This window comes from Macaca nemestrina, chromosome 20 (assembly GCF_043159975.1).
Source record: "Macaca nemestrina isolate mMacNem1 chromosome 20, mMacNem.hap1, whole genome shotgun sequence".
NCBI lineage: Eukaryota > Metazoa > Chordata > Mammalia > Primates > Cercopithecidae > Macaca > Macaca nemestrina.
In genome coordinates, this window is record NC_092144.1 from 21,802,595 (window position 1) to 21,817,536 (window position 14,942).

The 14,942-nt window shown below is 40.6% G+C and overlaps 1 protein-coding gene across 1 annotated transcript in view; it reads left to right on the forward strand.

Annotated features, from left to right (window-relative positions):
- The first annotated feature begins 13,225 nt into the window (after positions 1 to 13,225).
- Positions 13,226 to 14,942, forward strand: part of LOC105494277 (putative zinc finger protein 730) — a 33,736-nt gene continuing 32,019 nt past the window's right edge. The window contains 1 exon segment of the mRNA XM_071088072.1: positions 13,226 to 13,243. Within this exon segment, the coding sequence (XP_070944173.1) occupies positions 13,241 to 13,243 (3 nt within the window). The 5' untranslated portion in view covers positions 13,226 to 13,240.

Genomic DNA, 14,942 nt, shown 5'->3' on the forward strand with positions numbered 1-14,942 from the left:
GTCATTTCTCACAGTTGTAACAAAGTAGCTTCTGATTAAATTGGTCTGCATATAATTTTCTAAAATTTTACTTTTTTAATCTAAAAATTAAACTTCTCTATTACCAGAAAAGTTATTTTTAATAGGTATTATTTTACTCTATTATATTTAAATTCTTCAGGAAAACTAAGCTGACAAGGAATGCACTCAAATTTTTTTGAAAAATAAAATGCTTAAGAAACGTTTATTACAGAATCTAAAACTGAAAATATTTTTACATTCTTAGAGAACATCTCTCAAATCCTTCAAGTTACCTTCTTCTGACAGTAGATATATATTTTTCTGTATTGCTATAATACAGCATTGGCTGTCCTTTGTGGTCAACTCCATCATTTTTATTCTATTGCGCAGTATTTATGTTATGCATTTTATATTTTATTATTTTTTTCTTTTTTAATTATACTTTATGTTCTAGGGTACATGTGCACAACGTGCAGATTTGTTATATATGTATACATGTGCCATGTTGGTGTGCTGTACCCATTAACTCATCATTTACATTAGGTATGTCTCCTAATGCTATCCCTCCCCCCTCTCCCCACCCCACGACAGGCCCTGGTGTGTGATGTTCCCCTTCCTGTGTCCAAGTGTTCTCATTGTTCAATTCCCATCTATGAGTGAGAACATGCAGTGTTTGGTTTTCTGTTCTTGTGATAGTTTGCTGAGAATGATGGTTTCCAACTGCATCCATGTCTCTACAAAGGAATGAACTCATTCTTTTTTATGGCTACATAGTATTCCATAGTGTATATGTGCCACATTTTCTTAATCCAGTCTGTCATTGATGGACATTTGTGTTGGTTCCAAGTCTTGCCATTGTGAATAGTGCTGCAATAAACATACGTGTGCATGTGTCTTTATAGCAGCATGATTTATAATCCTTTGTGTATATACCCAGTAATGGGATGGCTGGGTCAAATGGTATTTCTAGTTCTAGATCCTTGAGGAATCACCACACTGTCTTCCCCAATGGTTGAACTAGTTTACAGTCCCACCGACAGTGAAAAAGTGTTCCTATTTCTCCACATCCTCTCCAGCACCTGTTGTTTCCTGACTTTTTAATGATTGTCATTCTAAGTGGTGTGAGATGGTATCTCTTTGTGATTTTGATTTCCTTTTCTCTGATGGCTAGGGATGATGAGCATTTTTTCATGTGTCTGTTGGCTGCATAAATGTCTTCTTTTGAGAAGTGTCTGCTCATATCCTTTGCCCACTTTTTTATGGGGTTGTTTGTTTTTTTCTTGTAAATTTGTTTGAATTCTGTGTAGGTTCTGGATATTATCCCTTTGTCAGATGAGTAGATTGCAAAATTTTTCTCCTATTCTGTAGGTTGCCTGTTCACTCTGATGGTAGTTTTTTTTGTTTGTTTGTTTTTGTTTTTTTTTTTTTTTTTTTTTTTGCTGTGCAGAAGCTCTTTAATTAGATCCCATTTGTCAATTGTGGCTTTTGTTGCCATTGCTTTTGGTGTTTTAGACATGAAGTCCTTGCCCATGCCTATGTCCTGAATGGTATTACCTAGGTTTTCTTCTAGGCTTTTTATGGTTTTAGGTCTAACATTTAAGTCTCCAGTCCATCTTGAATTAATTTTTGTATAAGGCATAAGGAAGGGATCCAGTATCAGCTTTCTACTTATGGCTAGCCAGTATTCCCAGCACCATTTATTAAATAGGGAATCCTTTCCCCATTTCTTGTTTTTGTCAGGTTTGTCAAAGATCACATGGTTGTAGATGTGTGGTATTATTTCTGAGGGTTCTGTTCTGTTCCACTGTTCTATGTCTCTGTTTTGGTACCAGCACCATGCTGTTTTGGTTACTGTAGCCTTGTAGTATAGTTTGAAGTCAGGTATTGTGATGCTTCCAGCTTTGTTCTTTTGGCTTAGGATTGTCTTGGCAATACGGGCTCTTTTTTGGTTCCATATGAACTTTAAAGTAGTTTTTTCCAATTCTGTGAAGAAAATCATTTGTAGCTTAATGGGGATAGCATTGAATCTATAAATTACCTTGGGCAGTATGGCCATTTTCATGATATTGATACATGAGCATGGAATATTCTTCCATTTGTTTGTGTCTTCTTTTATTTCATTGAGCAGTGGTTTGTAGTTCTCCTTGAAGAGGTCCTTCACATCCCTTGTAAATTGGATTCCTAGGTATTTTATTCTATTTGAAGCAATTGTGAATGGGAGTTCACTCATGACTTGGCTCTGTTTCTCTGATACTAGTCTGTAAGAAAGCTTGCAATTTTTGCACATTGATTTTGTATCCTGATACTCTGCTGACGTTGCTTATCAGCTTAAGGAGATTTTGGGCTGAGATGATGGGGTTTTCTAAATATACAATCATGTCATCTGCAAACAGGGACAATTTAACTTCCTCTTTTCCTAACTGAATACTCCTTTTTTTTTTCTCCTGGCTGATTGCCCTGGCCAGAACTTCCAACACTATGTTGAATAGGAGTGCTGAGAGGGCATCCCTGTCTTGTGCCAGTTTTCAAAGGGAATGCTTCCAGTTTTTGCCCATTGAGTATGATATTGGCTGTAGGTTTGTCATAAATAGCTCTTATTATTTTGAAATACGTTACATCAATGTCAAAGTTATTGAGAGTTTTTAGCATGAAGGGCTGTTGAATTTTGTCAAAGTCCTTTTCTGCATCTATTGAGATAATCATGTGGTTTTTCTCTTTGGTTCTGTTTATATGCTGGATTACGTTTACTGATTTGCATATATTGAACCAGCCTTACATTTCAGGGATGGATGAAGCCCACTTGATCATGGTGGATAAGACTTCTGATGTGCTGCTGGGTTCGGTTTGCCAGTATTTTATTGAGGATTTTTGTATCGATGTTCATCAGGGATATTGGTCTAAAATTCTCTTTTTTTGTTGTGCCTCTGCCAGGCTTTGGTATCAGGATGATGTTGGCCTCATAAAATGAGTTAGGGAGGATTCCCTCTTTTTCTATTGATTGGAATAGTTTCAGAAGGAATGGTACCATTTTGTACCTCTGGAAGAATTTGGCTGTGAATCCGTCTGGTCCTGGACTTTTTTTGGTTGGTAGGCTATTAATTACTGCCTCAATTTCAGACCCTGTTATTGGTCTTTTCAGGGATTCAACTTACAATCACACCTGCAGGAAAGTCCAAGGATGAGGTTAGAAATTCCATATGTGCCCAGGTTCTAGGCATGAGAGTCAACACCTGCTGGATGTTGGATCTATTTATTTATTTGTTTGTTTTTGTTTGTTTGAGATGAAGTCTTACTCTTGTCCCCAGGCTGGGGTGCAATGGCGTGATCTCAGCTCACTACAACCTCCACTTCCCGGGTCCAAGAGATTCTCCTGTCTCAGCCTCCAGAGTAGCTGGGATTACAGGCGCCTGCCACCACACCTGGCTAATTTTTGTATCTTTAGTAGAGACGGGGTTTCACCACATTGGCCAGGATGGTCTTGAACTCCTGACCTCCAGTGATCCGCCCACCTCACCCTTTCAAAGTGCTGGAATTACAGGCGTGAGCCGCCGTGGCCAGCCTTGGATGTTGGATCTAAGTGTGTGAGTCACAGTCTCAATGGTTGACAGAATTTTTGCAAGCGAGCCACAATGTATTCTGCAGACTTGTCCTTTCAGTGCAGTCACAGCCTCACATGTGTGCTGAATCTTGGTCTGGGGGTCACCAACCCACCTGTGGACCAGATCCACATATGAGAGTCAATTCTCTAACTTTTGACAGCCTCTTTGTGTGATATTCAGAACCTCGACAGTGGGATGTATTTATGTGGGAGAAGGACAATCTTTACTGCTGCCTGGGTGTGCATTCGAGAAACACTGTCTCACCTGTGTGCTGTGTTCTCTTATGACACTCTCTGTGTCATAAGATTTGGCAACATTCTACAAACGGCTGGATAAAATAAAGCAGAGTGTGCCGTTCAGCGCGGCCGCCATGTATGTCTTGTCCTGTGTTGTCTTGTGTGTTCATTCCTTTGTTTAGGAAACACGCGGACCCCAACAAAGGGGAGTATTACAGCCCTACCCCTTGAGTGAAACTGTAGGTCTTTTTATTTTTACCTCAGTCTGGTTCATGGTATGTTTTTTATTTTAAGAGAATGCAATTTTTTTTGTTGTTGTTTGTTTTTTCCAGAAAAATTTCCCTCACAGCAATGATTGCCAATGCCAAGGCACCTAGCACAGTGCCTTGCTCAGTGGGTACTCAGTATATATGGAACTGGGTTGATTGAGGCACAAAACCAACAGCAAGATTGGTTCAGTGAAGAAGAATAGTTTAGTAATACTGGTTAGACTAAAAGGCCATGACTTAGCAGCAAACATTTTTACATTCATTTGAGAAATAATTTACAATTAGGTCACCAAAAAATGTTAATTTACAGTGGTGGCATTTAAGCTTGGCTGCACTCTGTCATCACCTATACAGATTAAAATCACACTGTTGCTCAGGTTCAACTCAAGCAATTCTGATTTAATTAGGGTGAGGCAACCTGTGTTTAGGGGATTTTTTAACACCACCCCACCCCTCTCTGCCTTGCCCCAAGTGATTTTTAACGTGCAGTCTGGGATGTGAACAATTTGTTCAGGGTGAGGGATGGATTCACTGTGTGTGATTTCCATATGTGCTGCTGAGATTTGCCCCATGGCTGCTTCTGACTTTGGGATCTTGAAAAACAGCACTGCCATTCTAAAAATCAAAAGACAACTTCAGGATGTACTCAAATACTTTGCTAAATTGCAACAGAATAAAATGTCTTCTTAGCAGATCCGTCTATAGCCACTTGAATTCAAAGTAAGAGATTGTTTTAGGCACAGTAGTTTTAGTAAGTGTTGAAAATCATAAATAGCCTACACATATCAAGAAACTATTTTAATCCTTTGACATATTTGACAGGCTTTTCTAAATCAAATTTTAGCTTACAAATTGTCTCTCTTTTTTTTTTTTTTCTATTGCCCTGGCTGGAGCACGGTGGTCTGATCTTGGCTCACTGCAACCTCTGCCTCCCAGGTTCAAGCAATTCTCCTGTCTCAGCCTCCCAAGTAGCTGGGATTACAGGTGTGCGCCACCATGCCTGGCTAATTTTTGTATTTGTAGTAGAGACAGGGTTTTGCCATGTTGGCCAGGCTGGTCTTGAACTCCTGACTTCAGGTGATCTACCTGTCTCTGCCTCCCATTAAGTGCTGGGATTATAGGCATGAGCCACAGCACCCAGCTGAAAAATTGTGTCTTTTTTGACCCCTAACTTTTGGATACTATAGAGCACCAATGCCAATGCAGCACATAAAAGAATGATAAACAGAATTATTTTTTGTGTTGAATTACATGGAAAGCATTGTCAAAAATGTTTGATCTTCACCTTAATATTTTAATACATGTTATTAATGTTTATTTCATAATGTATGAAATTTCTTTTTTTTTTTTTTTTTTTTGAGACGGAGTCTTGCTCTGTCGCCAGGCTGGAGTGCAGTGGTACAATGTTTGCTCACTGCAACCTCTGCCTCCCGAGTTCAAGTGATTCTCCTGCCTCAGTCTCCCAAGTAGCTGGGACTACAGGCACACGCCACCACACCCAGCTAATTTTTTTTTGTTTTTTTTTGAGACGGAGTCTCCATCTGTCACCTAGGCTGGGGTACAGTTGTGAGATCTTGGCTCACTGCAACCTCCGCCTCCAGGGTTCAAGTGATTCTCCTGCCTCAGTCTCCCGAGTAGCTGGGATTACAGGCCCATGGTACCACACACAGCTAATTTTTGTATTTGTAGTAGAGATGGGGTTTCACCATGTTGGTCAGGCTGATGAACTCCTGTCCTGACCTGGTTTTGAACTCTTGAGCCTGCCTCGGGCTCCCCAAGTCCTGTGATTACAGGTGTGAGCCACCGCACCCAGCCTAATTTTTGTATTTTTAGTAGAGGTGGTGTTTCACCATGTTGGCCAGGATGGTCTTGATATTTTGACCTTGTGATCCACCCGCCTTGGCCTCCCAAAGTGCTAGGATTATAGACGCGAGCCACTACACCTGGCCAATGTATGAAATTTCTAAAAATCTAATATATTGGATTATATGCTAATTGTCATAATTATGGTTATTAGGATAAATAATTATAGGCTGAAGATACAATCCATTTATTTTTATTTGTTTCTTTATAACCTTTTTTTTTTTTTTTTAAGACGGAGTTTCACTGTTGTTGCCCAGTCTAGAGTGCAATGGTGTGATCTTGGCTCAGTCCAACCTCCGCCTCCCAGGTTCAAGTGATTCTTCTGCCTCAGCCTCCCAAGTAACTGACATTACAGGCATGCATCACCATGCCTGGCTAATTTTTGTATTTTTAATAGAGAAGAGGTTTCACCATGTTGATCAGGCTGGATGGTCTCCAACTTCTGACTTAGGGTGATCTACCCACATTGGCCTCCCAAAGTACTGGGATTACAGGCATGAACCACCATGCCCAGCCTCTTTATAACCATTTTAAGTCATTTCCATAGTTAATGGTCTAATTCTAATGTAGTTTCTCAAAACTCCAAAAGCTTGCGAAATTGTGAAGTATTGTGTCTTTAAGGAGGTTTATGAAAATATGAGTAAAGTCAAGTATAGGTTTCTGATCAGTTTAGGATTTTATTGTTTGGACTGGGTAAGGTTTGTGAGAATCCTAATGAAGAGATTGAGTCTTATAAAACTGCTAACCCAAGCAAAACAAAGATTAATTAAATATTAGAAAAATATTCTGCCACATATTATGTTAAATCAGCCAGTACTGAAATTTTTTAGATATGCCGTTTGAATTAACTCTGTGGCCTAAGTCAAATTACCTATGAAAACCCCTTAGTCATCAGTGCTATGCACCTAAATTGGAGAAACACATCTGGTATTTAAGAGGACAGATTTAATGTTAAATGTGGACTCTTGAAGAATCCAGACAGCCAACAGCCACTTGTTCATTCCTGACTTCTTAAAGCTTCCATTATTAACAGCTCTGCATTCCATTACTCACCACAGAAGAGATAAAATAATCTAAATTAAATATAAATTAAGTGTGTGTCTGTTTGTGTGTGGTGACCCTTCTAAATTACTAAAACAGATTAATACCAACTTTTTTTGTCAAACATATAATCCCACATTTCTGTTACCTGATGAGCCATTTAAACATTTATGCAGAATTTTTTTTTTTTTTTTTTTTTTTTTTTTTTTTTTTTTTTTTTTTTTTTTGAGACGGAGTCTTGCTCTGTCGCCCAGGCTGGAGTGCAGTGGCGCGATCTCGGCTCACTGCAAGCTCCGCCTCCTGGGTTTACGCCATTCTCCTGCCTCAGCCTCCTGAGTAGCTGGGACTACAGGCGCCCGCCACCGCGCCCGGCTAATTTTTTGTATTTTTAGTAGAGACGGGGTTTCACCGTGGTCTCGATCTCCTGACCTTGTGATCCGCCCGCCTCGGCCTCCCAAAGTGCTGGGATTACAGGCGTGAGCCACCGCGCCCGGCCCAGAATTTTTTTTTTTTTTGCCATTTTTAATGCATGCTTTCTTGTATAAAAGTTTTCTCATTCAAGAGGGTTGATGTTATAACAGTAACTTAAAGGATATTAGGATACCTGTTTTCTCATGGAACATTTCTGAAAATATCTTCAATGATAAAGATACTTATTTCTCTAGACAAGTTCTAAAACTGTTAAACAAGATAGTCTGGGCGTGGTGGCTCGAGGCTGTAATCACAGCACTTTGGGAGGCCGAGGTGGGTGGAACACTTGAGGTCGGGAGTTCGAGACCAGCCTGACCAACATGGTGAAACCCCGTCTCTACTAAAAAATACAAAAAATTAGCCAGGCATGGTGGTGCATGCCTCTAGTCCCAGCTACTTGGGAGGCTGAGGCAGGAGAATTGCTGGAACCCAGGAGGCAGAGGTTTCAGAGAGCCAACATCACACCACTGCACGCCAGCCTGGTGACAGAACAAGACTGTCTCAAAAAAAAAAAAAAGAGAGAGAGAAGATATTATAGATACAGTAGTATTGAGCAAAGCCAACTAAATTGACTGGATTGCTTTTGTAATTGCAGATTGATGACATATCAGATCCATTTAGAGTGGAAAAAATATGTTGGACATTTAAAAATAGTAATTGAAAGGCCTATGCACCTAAGAGAACCTCATGTATATTCTGCTACTGAAATCTAATATTACTAAATTCAACAAGGCTTTAATGCATTATGACAAAGCATATGAAAGCCTTAATAGTCTACTGACTGAGCACACTAAAACCCCTTTTTATCTAGAACCCAGAGATTGAGTCTGCCTGCCATCTACACTGAAGCAAGACTTCAAGACTTTGAGCACTGGGTTGATAATCTCACAACTTAGAAGGGCCCCTCTAAACTCTTTAATTGTAAACCCATAGGAGATCTTAAAGTAAAGCTAACCAGAAAGGCTTCTCCTAAAAAGCAGATGGACACCTTTATGTAGATAGCTTTTTTTATAAGATCAAAAATCAAGACACATCTGCTATCATGATACTCTTAGTTAAGTCTGTTTATGGCTCTACAAGCAATAGAAATTAAAAAAGCATCTTTTGTGTGCACTCATTGGCTATACTTATATGTAGAGAAATTTGCAGCCAACATATATGCAAAAACATAACATCTTTTATACGTAAAAAAATGAAAGGCAGGCCAGGCACGGTGGCTCACGCCTGTAATCCCCAGCACTTTGGGAGGCAGAGGCGGGCAGATCATGAGGTCAGAAGTTCGAGACCAGCCTGACCAACTAGTGAAACCCTGTCTTTGCTAAAAATACAAAAATTAGCTAGTGTGGTGGTGCACTCCGGTAATCCCAGCTATTCAGGAGGCTGAGACATGAGAATCGCTTTAACCCGGGAGGCAGAAGTTGCAGTGAGCTGAAATCACACCACCACACTCCAGCCTGGGTGACAGAGTGAGACTTTGTCTCAAAAAATAGAAAAGAAAAAAAAAAAGGAAGGCCAGTGTGGATGAAAAATTTTTGTGGGACATTTGTTGTCTCATAATATCAGAACCAGAATATATGTCCACTGCTCTTAACCTGTTTCACAAGTTAAAGAGAACTTATTCAAAATAGGTTAAAGAGCATTGCCAGGATGCCATTTCTTTTTAAATGGGCATCCTTTGATAGGTCTTTTTTTCCCCCTGATTTAGAGTAAATGAGGCAATGGTTACAAATTTATCCCCTATCATAGGGCTTTATAGCAGATTACACTGTAAAGGCTATGGTTACACAGTAGACTTTACATTTTTTACTAAAGTTGTGCTGAATAATAGCATTTCTTTGGATTACTTAACTGTATAAATAGAGAAGTGTCTGCATTTGCCAATACTTGTAGTTGCACATGGAGAAATGTATTGGGTATTACAGAGACGCAGTTGCAGGGGATTAATGAACAGGCTGTTGGATTAAAATAAGTAGACTATAACTAATTATTTGATCTATTTAATGTTGATGGTTCATTAGGACCCTGGCTAAAAAGCATGTTTCAAACTTGGTATTATCCTCCTGATAGTCAATATAGTAGTCTCTCTGCTGCACTGTATTCTCTCAAAATTTGTAAATGTTTGCCTGCAGTCATCTGTAGAATATCAAATTTTCACTCCTTAACTGGAATGACAGAAACTCAAAGACATATGTGACTCTGACAAAACCATAACCTGTGAATGATATAAGAACAAAGACCCTAAATAATGGAAACAGAGTGATACTAAGGCCCTGAGTTTTGGATACACTGTGCACTGTTGACAATTTTTTGAACAAAATTATTAGAGGCCATCATTCTGGACTGAGCTTGTGCACTAGGTCCAAACAGAAAAAAACAAACCAAAATGAGTCACTCATGCTAACTGTGACATAATCAAACTGAAAATTTAAGGAAATAGGTAGATTCTAATACAGGCCAGGTTTTGTTTTTCTTCTGTAAACAGCAGATTTCAACACAAGGAGTTTCCCTCTGCTCAAACCTTTAAAAATAATAATAAAATAATAACCTGAATTTCTTGATTTCACTTTACAAAACCCGCAGTTCTGCTGTTTCACAGTGGCATCTGAGACCAGGTGCATTTTTTATTTTGACACAGTGTTATCAATGTCTAAAGTTTTGGTCTATCAAAATTGAGAAGATGATCAAAAAAGGAGAAGTTGTTTAATTATACTCTAAATTAGCTACCCCCTTTCATTTTTAAGTTTGGTCAAAATGTTTTGTTGTTTTGTTTTGTTTATATAGTAAACTGAAACTTAACTGAATGTGTAAATAGACTGTACTCATTTTTGTACCAACCACTGTGTTTTGACCAACAAAAGGATGTCAAATGTTCAAACCATGTTTAAATAAGGAAAATCCCAAGCTGTAATCAATCTAGCTGTTCCTGTATTTCATTTCCATTTTCTGATGTCATGTGGCTTCTTCTGTCCATAAATCTTTCACCATAATGTGGCCATGCTGGAGTCTTTCAGAGTCTACTTTGGATCCACAGGCTACTCAATTTGCAAATCCCTCTTTGCCCAATAAAACTCTGTTAAATTTAGTTTATCTAAAGTTGTTTTTCTTTTAGAAGTTTTCAGATTTATTCTGTAATCAAAAATGAATAATCTATTGTTGGGCTTTGATTTTTGAAACTCATCCCTCAGCTATTTTTCCAAATTATTCTATGTCCTTTCAAAATGTTTCTACAATGTTTTTGAGATGGGGTCTCACTCTGTCACCCAGGCTGGAGTGTAGTGGTATAATCAGTTATGGCTTACTGCATCTTTTGCCTTCCATACTCAAGCCATCCTCCTGCCCTAGTCACTGAGTACCTCGGACTACAGGCATGCAACATCATGCTTGGCTGATTTTTTTTCATGAAGACAGGATCTTACTATGTCACCCAGGCTGCGGTTGAACTGCTGAGCTCAAGTTATTCTCCCATCTCAGCATCCCAAAGTGCTAAAATTACAGGTGTGAGCCACCATGTGCTTCTGCAATTTCTTGACAGGATTATTTCCAATAATAAACAGTACTATGTGGGCACAAATCTTAAAAAAAAAAAAAATCTGTCTTCTATTGCAGAAGTGTCACTTTCCAGAATTTCAAGGGTCTGTAGCAGTTACTCTAGTAATATAGTTTGATCTGTGGAGGTGGGTGAGCTTTGGAGTCAGAATTTATCCTGAGGTTCAGCCCAGCCAATTAGTATTTTTGGGTCTTTGGACAAGTTCCTTGATGTGAAAGAGTTGTATAAACCACATATGCAAAAAAAGGCAGAATGATACTAATTGCAGAAATTGTAGCAATTTTTCATCCCTCCTATATCCTTTGCCAGGTGCTTTTACAGCTGTTCCCATTGAGATATGGAATCTGTTTTCCAAACCCTAGATACGGCTGACCTTATTTCCTCAGGACAGTAGAAATCTGTGAACATGACCGTGTGCTAGTTTGGGGGCTAGGCTCAAATGGTCTTGAATACTTCTGTTTTTCTTTCAGAATGCTGCCATCTCCACGAACAAAGCACATGTTAGCCAGCTGGAGGATAATATAACATGGGGGAGTAGGGGAGAGAAGCAAAGTGCCTCTGTTGACTGCCCCAGAAGCAGAAGCTCATCCCCAGAAACAGAAGATCACCCCCAGAAGCACAGCTGCCTAGTCAACAAGCAGCTGATGATACATGTCTGAAGGAACTCAGCTGGGACCAGAAGAACGGCCCCAGTGAGCCCAGCCTAAATGACTGACCATCTCAATTATGACCTAATAAGTTTTGGATGGCTGGTTATGCTGCAATAGCTAACTAATACATGCACCCAATGCAGATACGTGCCATGGTTTAATGACAGCTTGGTTACTAGTTACCTTCTAACAGTGGGCTCCATAAAGATACTAATATTTTCCCCTGATTTAAAGTTAGATGTGTTGAAGATAATGTTGAATAATGCTGCAACACATATAGACATGTATGCATGTGATTGGTCCTTACACAGTTCCCCACACACAGGAGAAAACGTAAAACCACAGCCTGACACTTAGGGCCAAGTTGAAATAGCAAAATAATTTTGCCTTTAATCTGTTTTCTTCATATCTAACATTGGAGGTCAAGACTGTGGACAGATCTGAAGACACATAGTTTTCTTCCCCTGTGGCCCCATCATCTTTTGTTCAGTGATCTCTGGAAGAAAGGTCGTCAACAGGTAGTGATCTACCTGTGGTTATTTAATTCTGCTCCTTCCTTCCTTCCTTCTTTCCTTCCTTCCTTCCTTCCTTCCTTCCTTCCTTCCTTCTTCCTTCCTTCTCTCTTTCTTTTCTTTCTCTCTCTTTCTCCCTTCCTCCATTCCTTCCTTTCCTTCTTTCTTTTCTTTCTCTCTCTTTCTCCCTTCCTCCATTCCTTCCTTTCCTTCTTTCTTTTCTTTCTCTCTTTTTCTTTCTTTCTTTCCCCTCCCTCCCTCCCTCCCTCCCTTCCTTCCTTCCTCCCTTCCTCCCTCCCTTCCTTCCTCCCTCCCCCCCCTCCATCTCACTCTGTCACCAGGCTGGAGTGCAGTGGCATGATCTCGGCTCATTGCAACCTCCACCTCCCGGGTTCAAATGATTCTCCTGCCTCAGCCTCTGAGTAGCTGGGATTACAGACACAGTCCACTACGCGCAGCTACTGTTTTTTATTTTTATTTTTAGTAGAGACGGGGTTTCACTTGATGGCCAGACTGGTCTCAAATTCCTGACCTCAGATGATTCACCTGCCTGGGCCCCCCAAAGTGCTGGGGTTACAGGCGTGAGCCACCGCGCGCAGTCTATATTCTTTTGATTTGTGAACATTCATATAGCATACTATTTATAAATGCATATGATCTTACACAGAAGGTTAAAGGCAATACCCTCTGGGGTGGGCCTGGCTCAGTTCAGGGAGGAAGCTCTGCCTGGAAAGGCTGCGGCCTACCCTCTTGCTCTTCATTGGGCCCAGCATCTCATCACGTCTTCTGTCACTCAGGGCCGGAGGGGGCGGGGCCTTAAACGTTATCCAATCAGGGATAGGGACCGTCCAATCAGGCACGCAGCTGGAGCAGACAGGGCGGCTTCCGGGATTTGGCCCGGTCTTTGTCTCTCCCTGCAGCACAAGCGGCAGGCCTCGTCTGTCGTCTGCTTTGTGTACTCTGCTGCTAGAGGCCCAGCCTCTATAGCCCTGCGAACTGCGGGTATTGGGAGATCCACAGCTAAGACGCCAGTGCCCCCTGGAAGCCTAGAAATGGTGAGAGTGCCGATCTGACATCCCGAGAGAGGGAACGGGGCTGGTTGGAACCGGTGGGAAGTGGCTGTGGCCGGACTCAGGCCTCACCGCAGTCAGCTTCACAATCTGCACCCGAGTTCTTGCCCAGCTCTGCCTCAGTCCCCCTTCAGCCATAAGATGGCGGCTGCGCTGACAGCTGGGCCCGGGCGTCTTGTCTTCCCTGCAATGTGCGCCCTGGCCTGGAGCCCTCTCTGGGCAGCTCTGCACCCGCAGCGCCGCGTCTCTCCCAGATTGTGCAGGGACCAGGGAGGATCGTCAGGGGAGATTGTGCAGGTACCAGGGAGGATCGTCAGGGGAGAATCCTGACTCGGGATGCGGGTTCATGAATGGGAAGAGCTTTGGTCCATGGCGTTCCCAATTCCTCTTTCCTTCGTTAAAAATTTATGGGAGTCACCGCCAAAATATTAACGAATTTAATTAAAGAGTGATTCTAAAATTGTAGAGCACCCAGCTTTGGGGTGTAGTTATCCATGGGACGAGCTTGAAAGAAAGACTTTTGGAAGATACATGATGCAGAAACCCAAATTCAAAAATCGGTTAGGTACAGTTACATAGTTTCTAAATTAGCACCTATAGGGTACGCATTTTCTGATTATGTAATCAGAGCTTAATAGGCAGTTTATAGTTTGTTAAGCCTAAATTTTGTTTTCCCCAATATAGTAATTTACAAAGAAATATATTTGAGTTACATTTTTTTTTTTAAGTAGGAATCCAGGCATCGCAGCCACATACCTCGAATTGCCTGTTACTTAACTATATTCACACTGGACAGGGGACAGATCTTCTGCATTTTTTTTTCTTGTTTCTCAAACGGAGTCTCACATCTGCCCCTCAACCCCTCCAGCTTAATTCTGACTTGCAGTAAAATACTAAATTTCCAGTTTCTTCTGATTATCCCAAATGCCAACTTTCCTTCTCTAATTCACATTATTCACTATTTATCCTTTAGTGTAGACTTTTGATACTATATTTTATTTTTTGACAAACCATTGGGTGGGACATTTAAAAAGATTTGCTTTCTGTTTGTAAATATTGCCCTAGAAAATAAACCAAAAAATAATTCCCTGACACTGTATTGTAAAAAAATCTTTGTGCCTTTTGTCTTCCTGCACAGAGATGTTATGAAAATGTTTTGCAGTCAATTTTTTGTTTGTTTGTTTTTGTTTTTTAATCTTGATGGGCTGATGTATCCTCAGCCACCCTTCAGCTTTTTCCTGGTCCTGGTTTTCAGTACTGGCTGTGAATAAACCAGGGTACTCACCATGGCTATGTCTGCTAGAGTGTTTGGTGATTATTAGCTTCTGGGTCATTTTTTCTCACAGGACAAGAAGAGGTATGAAGTGCAGTCTCTCAGGAGAGCAGATGGATGCCCTGGGGCTAAGAGGAATCTACTGGTGTACTCTTGCTTTGAAAAGCTAACCACTTGAGACATTAAGATTGTCTTCACCCAACCTAGCTTCCCTTTCTTAGAGACACATTTCAGGTCAGCCAATCTTATGCTGGTATTGAGGGAAAAACAGAAATGATTTCTGCCCCTTGGATTCTCTGAGATTCCTGAAAAAAATAGTATCCTGAAAGACAAAAAATAAAAAACAAAAGCAACCTGACCCCAGTGAGATGGTGCAAAAAAAACTTGCAAAGTAAAATGCACTTGGGGCAC